Source organism: Schistocerca piceifrons, chromosome 1 (assembly GCF_021461385.2).
Source record: "Schistocerca piceifrons isolate TAMUIC-IGC-003096 chromosome 1, iqSchPice1.1, whole genome shotgun sequence".
Taxonomy (NCBI): Eukaryota; Metazoa; Arthropoda; class Insecta; order Orthoptera; family Acrididae; genus Schistocerca; species Schistocerca piceifrons.
In genome coordinates this window covers 528,782,353-528,799,177 of record NC_060138.1, presented here as the reverse complement: position 1 = coordinate 528,799,177, position 16,825 = coordinate 528,782,353, and the positions used below count along the sequence as shown (strand labels likewise).

Sequence of the window (16,825 nt, the reverse complement as noted above, 5' to 3'; positions counted from 1 at the left end):
TTCTGACATTTCTGTGTAGCCCTTCATCAGTGGCAACTGGGTTCGCTCCATTCAAATGGTCCTTAGCTTTCTTCATTACTTCCTTTTCAGTGATTGTATATTGTGTCATACCATTGCCTACAACTGTATATATTATTATCCTTCCAACCCCAATGGAACAAAAGGCATCTCCCACCTTTACACTTTCAGAGAACTTTTAGGTTTGAATAACACACTCATCATTAAGTTCCTCTCCTGTCCTAATCCAGAGTTTCCAGCCAGCATAACCACTATACACATTAAACTACTGTAAATCAGAAAAAATTACCGTGTCTGAGTCTTCCATAGTTCACTCTTCATAGATGTTTACAAACCAAATCCTATCTCTGATGTGTTTATCAGTCATCATAGGTTTCTTCTTGGGAGTTACCTTCTTAACATTCATCTCTGAAGATGTCTAAGCACTGTTTGATATGAAATACTCTCCTTAAAATAAAAATCAGTTTTGGAAGCAATTTTATGTGAACTCGTTTTACTGTCTCTGTGCTAGCATTATTGTTGACCTATGTAGTAAGGGAACTGCATCTACATCTTCACTGCAAACTTGATTTTCTATAATATATCTGCTTTTTAAAAATGTTTCCCACTGTTTTTTGGCCAGTGAACAGTTTTCTTGCAGTTGCCCTATTCACATGCATTTTTTGGGCTGACAACATTCCTTGCTTTCTCAGTTGAGTATCCTTTCTTCCAATAACCGAAAACAAAAAATTAAAGCTATGTATTCTGCAAGGAACTTTTACAAATACATAAAAACCATAGTAATGCCATAACAGTGATATTTAACAACAATGAACATGCAAAAGATCCAGTTGAAACTTATTGTGACCTGTTTTCACTTAGGACAGAAGCGTAAGACTTCTTTACATTTCAGCAACTGTTGTAGGCACAGAATGTGACAAGGAAGTACTGCTGTGCCCTCTAGTGACATGATGGTAAGTTACTAGCACAAGTGCTCTTTTCAAAGTATTTATAAATTGATAAATATTAAACAGATTGTCTGCAAGATGTTGAGTTCACTGCATACTTATTTTTAAATCTGACAAACAGAATTGGCATTTCTTTCACCCTAAGCAGTGGCTCGTCATTTACAGCTCAAACCCGCCCTGGTAGTAAAGCAACGAAGTCATTTATTTTCTGCCAGGTTATAATCTGATGCAGAAGTCACACCCAGAAGTGTTTTTGACTAAAACAGAATGTTAAAATACGAACATATATTTCATTGGCTAGACCAACATTGATATTGTGACAACTTTGTACTGTAGTTACAGTCATGAACTATGACGGTCAAGTTTCTGTGCATCATGCATTCTCCAACAGCCAGCGAGCATTCGTAAGTGTTCTGAGCACTCTGCTGTGAATGCTGTCGCCAATCCAAGCATTAAACATGATCACAGTGAGTTGTTTAGTGAATTTCTATTTCATTTGTTGAGAGTTGGCATCACTGATGGTGGTGGTAAGTGATAAATTCTGCATAAGCAAGCGAGAGACACGCTTTCTTCAAGCGGAAAGCACGCACATGCATGTAGTGCAGCTGTCACTGGGAATCATCAACAATGTGATCCCTGTCCGTGCCTCGGCATGTGCAAACCGCCATCGTTTGTGGATTGGACAGTAGTATGAAAGACTGTTTTGTCATATGCCATGATGTACTTGTCTGTCAAATTGCTAGTTCTGAAATTAATACAGTAATTAACTTTCAGGATAATCGTTCCAGATCACAAATGGATTCTGATTCCGATTTGTGTATAGATGACAATGATGTCAGTTACACAAATCACCGTCGATCCAGTGGTGCGAGAGTAAGTATTTTATTGCTAGTTAATTTTTAAATCTGAGTAACAGCTGTGTATGAATGTCGTGTCCTGTTCAATGTAGATCTCATTGTTACAACCATGTTTTGCAGTATTTTTCAGCTTAATACACCTTAGCATTACTGTTGTTTCCAGATCCAACTACTAACCTATTTATTCTTAAGTTTTGGCCCGTATAGTTTGAGCAAAGTGGTTATGAGTTTGGAAAATGTAGCATCCAGTAAATGATCACAGTAGTAAACTTAACATTGAACTTTTTTCTGTGACATTCTGTACATATTTTCTTAAACTGATTGAAATGCTGTTATAAAAAGTGATTTTCTAATTTATGTTACCATTTCTTTAAACTGGATGGTCTCTGTTATTTTCAGATTTGTATAATGATATTGTGTTAACAGGTGATTAATGTGATTAGTTGTTACTTTCATTCAGCATTTTCCATTGCAGGGAGGCTTTTCACGATTCCCCCCGCTCTCTGTTTTTATTAAGTTCGTAGACTTTTGTTTACGATTCAAGTGTACTTCACTGAATACACACATTCCTCACTTTCGCAAGCAAATGGACCTTTGACACAGCGTGTGCTACTGTCCCTGCATTAGAAGGATAAAACATAATTTTTAGGTATTAGATAAAGAAGACATACTCATCAAATGTGTGACTGAATCCTGTGTATGTTGAAGTCTTAACACCCCAGTAATGGTATAGTGTGTATCAAGGAAAATTCCCTTGAGAAAGCCAAAACGTTTTGTGAGCCAGCATTAGTGACTAGCATTTATCTTCAGGAAGTAAATATTTAATACTGCCAATTCACACATAAAAGCAAGCACTCTGTTCTAGCTTCAGTAACTATTAGCTCCTTCTTCAGGGAGGGGAGAGGGGTGTATTGGGGAAGGTTAGAAAAGAAGAGCATGTCACTCAGACCCCTTATTGAGAGGGACCCACCAGTTGTGATGACAGCAGTACTAAATATTTCACCTATTGAAGTTGAGCACTTGTCAACCACCCTGTTTCACAAAATGTTGTTTTCGCTAATAGTCTAATGTTGGATGTCCAAAAGTAAGCCCGCAGTGCAAGTATCTACATTTTGATAAGGGCATTACAGAATGGGCATATGCATGTGTGGACGCTTAGCTTTCTCGTAGACTTCAGTTTAACTGAAAACAGTGAACTTGCAGATTTAAAATAATGAAAAAGTTTTGTTACCATTAATATTGATTGTGTGTCTGATAGGGTACAATAACCTTTTTTTCCCCCTGTGGAAATAAAGGGCTTAACAGTGCAATTATGAAATAGGTGGTAAAGTGAAAAATGTAGGGGTTCCAGATAAAATTAGAAATAAGGAATTAAATAAATAATTACACTGTAACATTGAAAAAAAAGGGGGGGGCATTGTAAATGGGGGTTAGGTCCAAGCAGATGGTGGGATGCAATGATATGTAGGAGAGTGAAATCCTATCTCTATAGGTCAGTAAATGAAGCACTGAATGGGAGGATCCAAACAGCCCATGTGGTGTACCAGACACTCAGGTCTGTGGAGTCATTCTGTAGAGCACACTCAGCAGCTGAACACTGTCTCTTTGTGATTTTAATAAATTTCTGAATGGAATTTTCCTATTTATACAACATATCTTTTCAGGACAGTACTTCTTGTCCATCTTTCACTGTAAATCTGGAAATGGTTTATAAAGCAACCTTAAATTGTGAGTAGTCATGTTCTAAATGCTCAAACGACAAACTAGATATGCTAGTGGTGTTGTAAAAAACACACAGTTAGTGCTGGATAAATCAAACTTCAGCTACTATGAAATAAGTCCCATTGCTCCTTTTTTGCCAAAGTCAAAAAGATGATCAAGAATCCAACTCATATTGAAGCAACCTCTTTACACTCTTTGTTGTCTTGCCACCATATTGCAGGTACAAAACTAAAATATGAAAAATACTGGCCTAGTACATGAACAAGTCTTTTGAATGTTCCCTGGGAGTTCCACTACAGTCAAATGTCACAGATGCAGGTAATGGTTTGAAAGTGAATGCAACCATTTAAAACTAGTTACCATTAAAGAGTATATGCAACTGCAACAGAAAACTAAATAAATAAATAAATTGAGATATTGGTCCTTTAAGCCAACATGAATTGTATGAATGCTAAAACTGTCAATGGCACAATAATGTCTTTGTGAAATCCTGTCAGCAGCAGCTGAAACATAACTTTTTATTCAGTACAGACAGTTGGCTCATTACAATGAATAAAAAATTGAGAACATAAACTTTGTACATTTTTGTAAACTGTTTTTAGATCACATTAGGTAAATAAAAGGAGAATTGAGCAGTCATTAGGCACAAGAGCAAGATTCAAATTGTTACCTAGTGTTCAGACAATGTCGTTGGACAAAGCAAGCGCACACAATATCACAACTACCTTGTCTTGGCCAGCTACATTGACCCTGTTTTGCAAACCTGCTGGCAGAGTGGATAAGAAGAACAAGGAGTGAGGAAGGGGAAAGATGGGTTAGTGGGAAGGGTTGAAGTGTAGCACAGGTGAACCCATCCTGTCGGTGGCACTCGGAAGTGGGAGACATGAGTTGTGAAGCATCCATTGAAATTGAGAATGTTGTGCTCAGTGGGTTGCCACTGGATGACCAACTTTACTCTTGGCCACAGTTTGTCGGTGGGTTTTCATTTGGGATGAATTTTGTGTGTGTGTGTGTGGGGGGGGGGGGGGGGGGTGAGAGAGAGAGAGAGAGAGAGAGAGAGAGAGAGAGAGAGAGAGAGAGAGAGAGAGATGTGAGGGAAGACACGTCCTGAAGGCTTGACAGAAATTTATATGTTGTTTATGTGCCTGTTGCCCACTGAACATGTCAACTGTGTGATGAGTAGTTATCTATACTTCACCGATGATGTGTGTTCTGCACCAGACTTTCCATTTAATGGCAAAATTGGGTAGCTCTTGTGTTACAGCACTGCTAGAAAAAAATATCTTGGCCCTAATTTTATTTCCTTTTGTGTTTGTATACCATATGTATTATTCTTGTATGTACAAAATACTGTATGTTACCAAGCTGTAGTTACTATGTATGTATTTGACTACATTCTTGAAGTTGCAATGTTAATCAGAAGGGCCTTTTTATTCATCATTATTAATCCCTCAATCTGATGATAGTAAAAATAAACTGTAGTATCTCTGTTTCTGAGCAGTGCTGCTGTGAGCTGTGATATTTTCCGCATTAGTTTTTGAGCATGTAATTTGGTTGTTAAATTGTCTGCTTTGCATGAATCCTTTCACATTGTAATTTTTTACTATCATATTTGCTCTGTATTTTTCCGCTTGTCTCTCTCTACACACACACACACACACACACACACACACACACACACACACACACACAGTCTTTGACTTTTTATAAAAAATAATTTATATTTCTAAAAATGTTCCATGTAAATGTTGTAATCATTGCACAAGTTTGGTTATCCCTGTATCACAGCATGGGTAATTAACAGGCATTGTGTAACTCACCCAACATAAGACAGTATTGGTCTTGTCCATGTTTGGAACACAGAGTTTGCATGACTTGTGAGTGATAGTTCTTAGGAAGCAGTAGTTATTACATTGCATGTACACACTCCACAGTGTGCTTACTTCCCTGAAACATTTGCTTCTGCAGTCTTTCAGAAATATGAACATTTAAAGGAATGCATTTATTCTGGTCACTTTGAGGATCACCAAATATTTCAATGTATCATACATTATATTGTCTCTTCACTGTCAGATGAAGTTTTTTGCAACTTTCTTGTTGCATGCAATCATTCTCGAAGGAGGAAGCAGATATTCACAGCCAGTTAAGTGTTGAAGCTCAGAATTTCATGTAGTCAAAACTACTACTTGACCAGTGCTTACATCTGGTATGTTTTGACATTTTGTATGATTTTCTGATAAATACATAATGTATGTCACCACTAAGTGGCATAAATATATTCATGTTTATAAATATATGTGTCTGATGATGATGATGTGATATCATGAGTATGCTTTATTCTGACTGTGATGTCTTGTTTGTGATTCTTCTAAATCTGTAATACAAAATAAGATTTATAAAACATTTATATGTCTTGAGTCAAGTGCACTTTATAATTAAGTCTGATAGTGAGAAGTTGTATCTGAAAGACTGATCCATTCACTCAGCAGATTTACAGTAAATTATCAATACAATTTTTTAAAAAAGGTTTTTGTATTCTATAATATATTTCTTGAAGGACAAGAAGAGATGTAGCTCACTGCAAAAGTGAAAAATAGTAATATTTACTTATAAAAACAAATTAGGAGTGAAAAAAATGAGGAAGTAGATACTGTAACAGCAAAGACACAAGAGTATTATACTCCATTCATCATAAGTTTATCACAGAAGTAACATTACTCCACATTGGAGTCTCTTTCCTGTGGAACATAACACCTTGCTGAGTACAGTTGCATATGATTATTATATGTTTGTACTGCAGGTCGCACATCACCTTTGTGTTGCATTTGACTTCAAAGTGTGCTGCCCTTCTCATTGCTAGGATCCACTCCATGAAAGTATTGCGTAAGAGCATACTGTTGAGATTTCAAAAATCTATAGTTTACCTGTGTTCTTTTTTATCTTCCCATGCACGTAAAACAGTCAACACAGAAACCTGAGTAGAAACACGATTTTTGTGAAAAATGGTCTTCCATGCCTTTTTCTCTGCAGAATATAAAGGAAATTAACAAATTTTTATAGTATATATGGAGGACATGGCTGCATAAGGACACCTAACTGGACAGACAAACTGATTATGCAGTGAGATTTGAAACAAAAACTACACAAATTGAACAGTTAAAATTTTGATTGGCAATAACAGTGAAGACTCTCCATGTTTTAAAGTGCTTCATTGTGTCATTCATACTAAAATTACAATGAAATAACTGATTCATAAGTAGGTCCTATTTCTGGTGTTGTGGCATCATCTGGTATAGGTACACTGCACCCTACAAGCAAACATTGAGCGTGCTGAGCATGCGTTTGTTTACATTATGGTTAAACATATGATGAACAAAGTATTGCATAAAGTGACTAGAAAAATACATCACTGAATGTGGGGAGCATCAATTTGTGGGCAATCATAGACAAGTTGTTGATCTACAAGAAGGTTTGAAACTAAGAAGTGCTTACATATAGTGCAAAGATTGTTACATCCGGTCTTAAATACATTTTAATGAATAAAATGGTTAGAAAGAACGTATAAACTCTCATTCATGTGGATACAGTAATTTGAATTCATCTCAGAACTAAAAAGCTGTATTAATATTGGATTTTCTGCAGCATGACTTTTTACAATTTAATATATGCTGAATATGGTCAAGCTGTTTTGTTACTCTTCTGTAAATGAATATCACTTCATAAAGGCCCCATTATCCATGATAAACTGATTAAGATAAGTGTGTTCATCCTCAAACATTTGAGCGTTTGTAGAAAATTGACACACACACACACACACACACACACACACACACACACACACACACACACACGGTTAATCATCTAAGACACCCATTTTGTTAATGATTATACATATCGAAATGCAGTTTTCAGCAGATGTTAGTGTGTCGAGTGACATGTGTTAATGTTTCTGGCACTGGTATCAACGAAAATATTGAAACAAGTACATTTTTTTTGGATGGAACCAGTGCTGTTTTTCTGGGGGAACGCTGGGGGATGCGTACGCCTAAACTTTTTCGTCGACAAAATAATTTTTTTATGATGTTGAGAACTTGGAAGAGTGCCAAAGATTTATTTCACGGACGTAAATTTTTTATTTCATTTTTTCGTGTTGGTAATTGCAATACGAACGATACCAGTGCAGTTTTTGGTGGGAAAAGTGACGTCATTGACTGTTTTAAGCATTTCAAAGCTGCGGCAGCTGTTCTCGACAGCTGAATCGCTGGCAACCAGTTCAACAAGCATGTAGTGCCCTCGCACGCCCGCTAATAGTGGGCGATGGTAGTGCTAAACGGATATGCGTACTCTCAAATGCCGAGCTACCGATAGATGTCTCTGCGCTCCCGCTACATGATGATGTTGATGACGTCATGGCTAAAAGCAGATGGGTGGTATCCTATGCTTCAGTTATAAGTAATTTTCACTGCATTATATCCAATGTCGAATTACCCTCAAACTTTTTTTTAGGAAAAAAACACTGGATGGAACATTGTACTTTTTATAACTGCATTCAATAGCTCTTAGAAAGACAATTGCAGCGATATAGCGTTTGTTAATATTGACATTGAAATCTGTCATAAAAATTCAAGAAATGTCATAATTTGAGAGCACCGTGGCTGCCGGAATTGACATTAGAGGTGCAAACACCGCCAAATAAAGCTCTCATGCTACGGTGTGTCAGAAGGTCAACACTTTTGCGTGCTTTACTTTTTGTCTGCATAACAGAGTGCTCATTTGTGCTTCAGCATTCATTGCGTGCAAACGTGTACATCAGTGAGGAGAAGTAAGATAAACCACTTTTATTTTGTGAATGTCAAAGAAATGCCATAGAAAACATTACAGTGATATAGGGCTATCGATCCAGATCACCAATTTCTGATGCGGCAGACAATTGCACAAATTATTGAGATGCCAGTGCGGACAGGCTGCTTGAATGTCAAAAAGAGGACAAGAAAGGAGACTACAGCTCTCAGAGAACACAAAGAAGCTGTTCTTGCTATGACGCTAATGAATCGACACTATGGTACAAGATGTATTGCCAAGGAATGAGGAATCACACAGATGAGTGTATTTTGCATCCTGCATTGAGAGAATTTCCATCCCTATCATCTGTTACCTCATCAGGCACTCTATTACATACAGAATTTAGTCAGTTTGCCCTTCAGCAGCTGAGAGACAACTGTCTGTCTTTTCCAGTGTGTGCTCTTTACTGATTAAGCAATGTTTACTACCCACACTAATGTAAACTCACATAACACGCTCTGCTGGACAGCTAAAAATCCACACTGGCTTCGTCAGGTGCAACATCAGTAGGCATGGAGCATAAACATGTGGTGCATTGTCATAGGAAATTAGATTGTGGGATCTTACTTCATCTCGGGCATTCTAAATGGACATTAGACCGCATGTTTTCTGACGAACCTTCTGCTGCTCCTTCTAGAAGAGCTACCGCTGGATATTCGGTAGTGTATGTGGCTGCAATAAGACGGTTGTCCAGCTCACTCGTCCCATATTGCACCGCAGATACTAAATGAGAACTTTCCTGGACATTGGGTAGTACGAAATTCTGTTGTCTAATGGCCTGCGAGGTCCCCCGATTTGACTCCTCTTGGTTTTTTCTTTCTTTGAGGAGCACTTAGAGATGCAGTCTATGACAGAACTCCAACTGTTGTTGTTGTTGTGGTCTTCAGTCCTGAGACTGGTTTGATGCAGCTCTCCATGCTACTCTATCCTGTGCAAGCTTTTTCATCTCCCAGTACCTACTGCAACCTACATCCTTCTGAATCTGCTTAGTGTATTCATCTCTTGGTCTCCCTCTACGATTTTTACCCTCCACGCTGCCCTCCAATACTAAATTGGTGATCCCTTGATGCCTCAGAACATGTCCTACCAACCGATCCCTTCTTCTGGTCAAGTTGTGCCACAAACTTCTCTTCTCCCCAATCCTATTCAATACTTCCTCATTAGTTATGTGATCTACCCATCTAATCTTCAGCATGCTTCTGTAGCACCACATTTCGAAAGCTTCTATTCTCTTCTTGTCCAAACTATTTATCGTCCATGTTTCACTTCCATACATGGCTACACTCCATACGAATACTTTCAGAAATGACTTCCTGACACTTAAATCAATACTGGATGTTAACAAATTTCTCTTCTTCAGAAACGCTTTCCTTGCCATTGCCAGCCTACATTTTATACCCTCTCTACTTCGACCATCATCAGTTATTTTGCTCCCCAAATAGCAAAACTCCTTTACTACTTTAAGTGCCTCATTTCCTAGTCTAATTCCCTCAGCATCACCCGACTTAATTAGACTACATTCCATTATCCTTGTTTTGCTTTTGTTGATGTTCATCTTATATCCTCCTTCCAAGACACTGTCCATTCCATTCAACTGCTCTTCCAAGTCCTTTGCTGTCTCTGACAGAATTACAATGTCATCGGCGAACCTCAAAGTTTTTATTTCTTCTCCATGAATTTTAATACCTACTCCGAATTTTTCTTTTGTTTCCTTTACTGCTTGCTCAATATACAGATTGAACAACATCGGGGAGAGGCTACAACCCTGTCTTACTCCCTTCCCAACCACTGCTTCCCTTTCATGTCCCTCGACTCTTATAACTGCCATCTGGTTTCTGTACAAATTGTAAATAGCCTTTCGCTCCCTGTATTTTACCCCTGCCACCTTTAGAATTTGAAAGAGAGTATTCCAGTCAACATTGTCAAAAGCTTTCTCTAAGTCTACAAATGCTAGAAACGTAGGTTTTCCTTTCCTTAATCTTTCTTCTAAGATAAGTCGTAAGGTCAGTATTGCCTCACGTGTTCCAGTGTTTCTACGGAATCCAAACTGATCTTCCCCGAGGTTGGCTTCTACTAGTTTTTCCATTCGTCTGTAAAGAATTCGTGTTAGTATTTTGCAGCTGTGACTTATTAAGCTGATAGTTCGGTAATTTTCACATCTGTCAACACCTGCTTTCTTTGGGATTGGAATTATTATATTCTTCTTGAAGTCTGAGGGTATTTCGCCTGTTTCATACATCTTGCTCACCAGATGGTAGAGTTTTGTCAGGATTGGCTCTCCCACGGCCGTCAGTAGTTCCAATGGAATATTGTCTACTCCGGGGGCCTTGTTTCGACTCAGGTCTTTCAGTGCTCTGTCAAACTCTTCACGCAGTATCATATCTCCCATTTCATCTTCATCTACATCCTCTTCCATTTCTATAATATTGTCCTCAAGTACATCGCCCTTGTATAGACCCTCTATATACTCCTTCCACCTTTCTGCTTTCCCTTCTTTGCTTAGAACTGGGTTTCCATCTGAGCTCTTGATATTCATACAAGTCGTTCTCTTATCTCCAAAGGTCTCTTTAATTTTCCTGTAGGCGGTATCTATCTTACCCCTAGTGAGATAGGCCTCTACATCCTTACATTTGTCCTCTAGCCATCCCTGCTTAGCCATTTTGCACTTCCTGTCGATCTCATTTTTGAGACGTTTGTATTCCTTTTTGCCTGTTTCACTTACTGCATTTTTATATTTTCTCCTTTCATCAATTAAATTAAATATTTCTTCTGTTACCCAAGGATTTCTACTAGCCCTCGTCTTTTTACCCACTTGATCCTCTGCTGCCTTCACTACTTCATCCCTCAAAGCTACCCATTCTTTTTCTACTGTATTTATTTCCCCCATTCCTGTCAATTGCTCCCTTATGCTCTCCCTGAATCTCTGTACAACCTCTGGTTCTTTTAGTTTATCCAGGTCCCATCTCCTTAAATTCCCACCTTTTTGCAGTTTCTTCAGTTTTAATCTACAGGTCATAACCAATAGATTGTGGTCAGAGTCCACATCTGCCCCTGGAAATGTCTTACAATTTAAAACCTGGTTCCTAAATCTCTGTCTTACCATTATATAATCTATCTGATACCTTTTAGTATCTCCAGGGTTCTTCCATGTATACAACCTTCTTTCATGATTCTTAAACCAAGTGTTAGTTATGATTATGTTGTGCTCTGTGCAAAATTCGACCAGGCGGCTTCCTCTTTCATTTCTGTCCCCCAATCCATATTCACCTACTATGTTTCCTTCTCTCCCTTTTCCTACACTCGAATTCCAGTCACCCATGACTATTAAATTTTTGTCTCCCTTCACAATCTGAATAATTTCTTTTATTTCATCATACATTTCTTCAATTTCTTCGTCATCTGCAGAGCTAGTTGGCATATAAACTTGTACTACTGTAGTAGGCGTGGGCTTCGTATCTATCTTGGCCACAATAATGCGTTCACTATGCTGTTTGTAGTAGCTTACCCGCATTCCTATTTTCCTATTCATTATTAAACCTACTCCTGCATTACCCCTATTTGATTTTGTGTTTATAACCCTGTAGTCACCTGACCAGAAGTCTTGTTCCTCCTGCCACCGAACTTCACTAATTCCCACAATATCTAACTTCAACCTATCGATTTCCCTTTTTAAATTTTCTAACCTACCTGCCCGATTAAGGGATCTGACATTCCACGCTCCGATCCGTAGAACGCCAGTTTTCTTTCTCCTGATAACGACATCCTCTTGAGTAGTCCCCGCCCGGAGATCCGAATGGGGGACTATTTTACCCAAGAGGACGCCATCATCATGTAATCATACAGTAAAGCTGCATGCCCTCGGGAAAAATTACGGCTGTAGTTTCCCCTTGCTTTCAGCCGTTCGCAGTACCAGCACAACAAGGCCGTTTTGGTTATTGTTACAAGGCCAGATCAGTCAATCATCCAGACTGTTGCCCTTGCAACTACTGAAAAGGCTGCTGCCCCTCTTCAGGAACCACACGTTTGTCTGGCCTCTCAACAGATACCCCTCCGTTGTGGTTGCACCTACGGTACGGCTATCTGTATCGCTGAGGCACGCAAGCCTCCCCACCAACGGCAAGGTCCATGGTTCATGGGGGGAACTCCAACTACGCCAGACAATATGTTTCATCAAATCGCCAGTGCATGATCTACCATATCATCCACTGTAATTATATCCGTTCACTCTTCTTTTGAATGCCGATTGTAAATGTGCCTTCCAGTCCATGATCAACAGTTTGAACAGGTGCTTCAGTAAAGAATAAAGTTATTTATTCTTTTCCTCCCTGTAGAGGTAATTTTGTTCTTTATTAAGACAAAATTTGTTATGTAATTTGAGCGTTTACCAAATCAGTGTTAGTAAATTGTTTATTACATTTACATGTGTATGAAATTTCATTACAATGTCAAGTAAGTTGACTGCGTGCACGGCACGTATCTGATAACACTGTCAGCACATACATTCATTGAGTGTGAACCATCATTTTGTTAAGGAAAATATTTATTTTTCGGTGTATGGGTGGTCATGAAAGTATTTTGAGTAAAATATTTAGTTCAATGAATTCATCCCATATGATGTATTTAGAGCAGCTTAGGTAGAGACAGTTGTCCGACAGCATGTATTTTACCTTCAAGACGCACACAGTCACATACAGGAAAAGATAGGTCAAATCTTCATCCTAACATTTAGAATTTAATACAGTAGTTGCTTTTTGCAGTGTATAACACCTCTTTATCCTTTAATAATGAAGAGTTGATTTCTCTGTTTCAGCTCGTGTAAACCTGTGAGGATACACAAATGTGAAGTAGTTTTCCTAAGCCCTTTTTGATGCGCTAGATTACAGCCTATGTCGTATGCCCATATACAACATTCGTAGGTGAACATGCATTTAGGTCTACGTTTGTTCAAGGGGAAATAAAGATTCATCCTCATAGTGCATGCCTACCTTACAGTATACAGCTAAGGAGCCTGGTGCAAGGTGCCTGCTTGGTTGTGTTTGTACCGCAAATTCCATTTCCAGCCACCGTGGTCTCACAATTTAGGACATTTCTCAATTTTTTTTACAACAGATTTCAACATCAACATTAATGAATTGTAATTGTCTTCTCAAGAACTATCGAATGCAGTTATAAAAAGTATATGGTTCCAAAACAAAAAAAAAAAAAACATATTTGCTTCAATATCTCCAGAAGTAAGATGGTATCTTGTAGTCTGTTATTTGGTCCGGGCTTATCATTATCACAGAAGTGTAGCAATCTAAGTAACAATAAATAGTGGTCTCTCAGCATTGTTCACTAAAAACTGGAGTTTGCAGCAATTTATCAGTAGACAAACAGTCATTCACGCTTAGTTCTCTATTCCTAGCAATTAGCAAGGTTAGTGCTAAAAACAAGTAAATTTCTTTAGAATTTGTGTCTTTTCATTTTTGTACCCTAGACAATGCTGGACCTGTATGAAAAATCAAATACTAAAAGTGTCTATTCATGTTAAAAGCAGTTTTACTTGTGAGTTCCTGAGCAACAAAACATGCAAAATTTTTTAATATTTCAGATTCATTGTTCACAGAACAGAATGTCTCTTTGAAACCAGAACTTGTTTCACTAAACTTATCAACTTTCAGATGAAATTCACTGGGTGTTTTTTTTTACATGGCGCACAGGCACAGGTTGCATTGCCAGCATATGAATTGTCATGCAAATGTGCGTTACCATAATGAAAAATTACTGGTGCCTCTTTATCACTTATATCACCATCTACATTATTGGAACTATGGCATTCATCTTCACTTTCCAAGATGCTAAATAACTCATTCAACGCTAAAACATCTATTTCACCAAGACCAATGTAAGATGAAGATGCCATTCTGTACACATCAACACCTGTACAACAGTAAATGGCACTGTACAATAATGCAGTTTTTAAGCTTAGTGACATAAACAGACTTAAGAGAATAGTACTTATCAGGGCATAGCAATACAAGAACCAATTTAAAATGAGCATAACATATGAAATTTAAAATTGAACTACTTGTGTAAATGTGAGTGTAGCACCTGACATGAAGCAACTTAATATAATGCAGGTGTAGCAGCAAAATGAATAACATATTATTTCGTCATTAGTTTTGAAGGTATTTTCCAATGATCTGTCTCTGTTAACAGTTGTGAAGACTTGCATTACAGTTAATTTATTTTGTCAGATCACATATTTTGCACATTTAACTGGATTTTCTTTCACAGCATACCATTTTGAATACCTTTGTATGTTAGACTTACTTTACTTTTTCGTGTCCGGAGATTTGTTTCAAAGCCTTTCAGCCCAATGTCGGGCCAAGTCTAATGTTTCTCTCTTCTTGAGCCATAGTTCGTCAGGGGTAGATCTTGTGGGGCAGATGGAACACTGTAGAAGGTGTTCCATATCCTGAACTTCACCACAGTCGCATTTGTTGTCTCCTTCATCCTTGAAGCCCCATTTAACTAGGTTCGCTTTAACTGGTGCTACGCCTGTTCTGATGCGGTTCAGTGTTCTCCAAATCTTCCAGCTTGATGTACTGCTGCTGGGTATTTCTCATGAGGCAGGGTAGTCCTTCGGAGGCTCGTTCAATTCACTAATAAGAAATCTCTTGCGGGATTTAAGTATGCTACGTCCACATGAAGAACCATGCAGCGGGTAGCTCTCGTCGAAAATCTGTTTAAATTTTTCTGTATGTTCGTGTGCAATTCTTCGGGATTCAGGAGATGAGAATCCAGCTGCTTTGTATATTTTCCCAAGTGGAGTGGGTTTCATGCATCCTGTTGTTAGCCTGCATGTTTCATTAAGGACTGTAGTGACTTTTCTGGCATGTGTGGATCGAGACCATACAGGGCATGCATATTCTGCTATGGAGAAGCAAAGTGCCTGAACAGTTGTTCGTAATACAGTCGGACTAGCTCCCCATTTACTATTCGTCGGTTTTCTTAAAATATTGTTCCTGGCAGCAACTTTTTGGCAGGTTTTTTCACAGTGATATCTGTACGTCAGTGATCTGTCCAGCACGAAACCAAGGTATGTTGGTTTGTCTGTATGGTCCAGTTTGTTGCCATTCCAGGAGACGTTCAGCTTCCTGTTTGCTTGTTTTGTGCGGAGGTGGAAAGCGCTAACCTGTGTCTTCGGTGGATTTGGTTTGAGGGAGTTCTCTTTATAGTATTCAGACATTACGTGTAGCGAGCTTTCTAATTTCCCTTCTACTTCCTCGAAGCTATTTCCTTGCGCTGTAATGGCCAGATCATCGGCATACAAGAAATGGGTAGTACGTTCCGGTGTTGGTTGATCATTGGTGTATAGGTTAAATAGTATGGGGGCCAGCACACTGTCCTGGGCGAGACCGTTCTTTTGTCGACACCATCGGCTTTTTTTTCCGTCCAGCATTACATAGAACTGTCTGTTTTGCAGCAGAGATTCAATGATTTTTGTGAACTGATGATCCTTAAATGTACAGTACAGTTTTTCCATGAGCTTTCTGTGGTTGACAGTGTTGTATGCAGAACTTAAGTCCACCAATGCTACACCTGTTATTTGTTTGTTTTCAAACCCTTCCTCTATGTGTTCTGTGAGTGCTAGGATTTGACTGGTGCATGATTTCCTGGGTCTGAATCCAGCCTTTTGGGGAATGAGCTTTTGGTCTGTGATATTTGCTATGCGGTTTAGGATTATTCGTTCATACAGTTTGTGCAGATGGCACAGGAGTGCTATTGGGTGGTAGTTCTTCGGTTGACCTGCATCTTTCCCAGGTTTGAGTAGCGCCACTACCTTTGATTTCCTCCACATCTTTGGGATCTTACACATTTTTAAGCAATGATTAAAGAGCTGCAGGATCCATTGCTTGGCACTAGGTCTGAGTTGTTTGATCTGTTCCACGCATATATCATCGACTTCCGCTGCTTTCCCCTTTTTCATTGAGTTCATTCCATGATTAAGATCTTTCATGGTAAATGGTATTTTGAACATGCTTGACTGTTGACTCTGAATTCTGCTGATTTTTATTTTCTGACATTTCTTGTTGGGTTTTCCATTTAGTAGGAGCTGATGGGCAATTTGACTGGGTGTTACTGAAGAGCATTGTTTAGCTGTCCCAAAGTCATCATTAAGTTTCAAGCGACTTTGCTACTGTGGGTCATATCCATTCTTTCCAGAGTTTCAACCCATTTCCTTTGTCTTGATTCACTAATCATTTCCATTAGTGTTTCTCCACATTGGACTACTTCTTCACTAAAGGGGTCCTGTTCGTAAAGCATTTCGTACTCCTTCACGATGTTCTTTGATTCGTCGGAGAGACCTGGGATGAAATGCTCTCTGCAGCCTCGGGGTATGTGTCTTCGAGAAATCTTTTGGAGGGTCTCTACGAAAGTTTGATAATTTTCTGG

The 16,825-nt window shown here is 38.6% G+C and overlaps 1 protein-coding gene across 4 annotated transcripts in view; it reads left to right on the top strand.

Moving 5' to 3' along the window:
- Positions 1-16,825, top strand: part of LOC124798588 (sodium/hydrogen exchanger 7) — a 168,313-nt gene that overhangs the window by 55,185 nt on the left and 96,303 nt on the right. For all 4 annotated transcript variants that reach the window (XR_007016960.1, XM_047262055.1, XM_047262063.1 and 1 more), the window contains one exon: positions 1,740-1,838. Coding sequence is in view for 3 of the 4 variants with exons in the window: in XM_047262055.1 (XP_047118011.1) it covers positions 1,740-1,838 (99 nt within the window). In the remaining variant the exon portion in view is untranslated. The remainder of the gene's footprint in view (positions 1-1,739; positions 1,839-16,825) is intronic.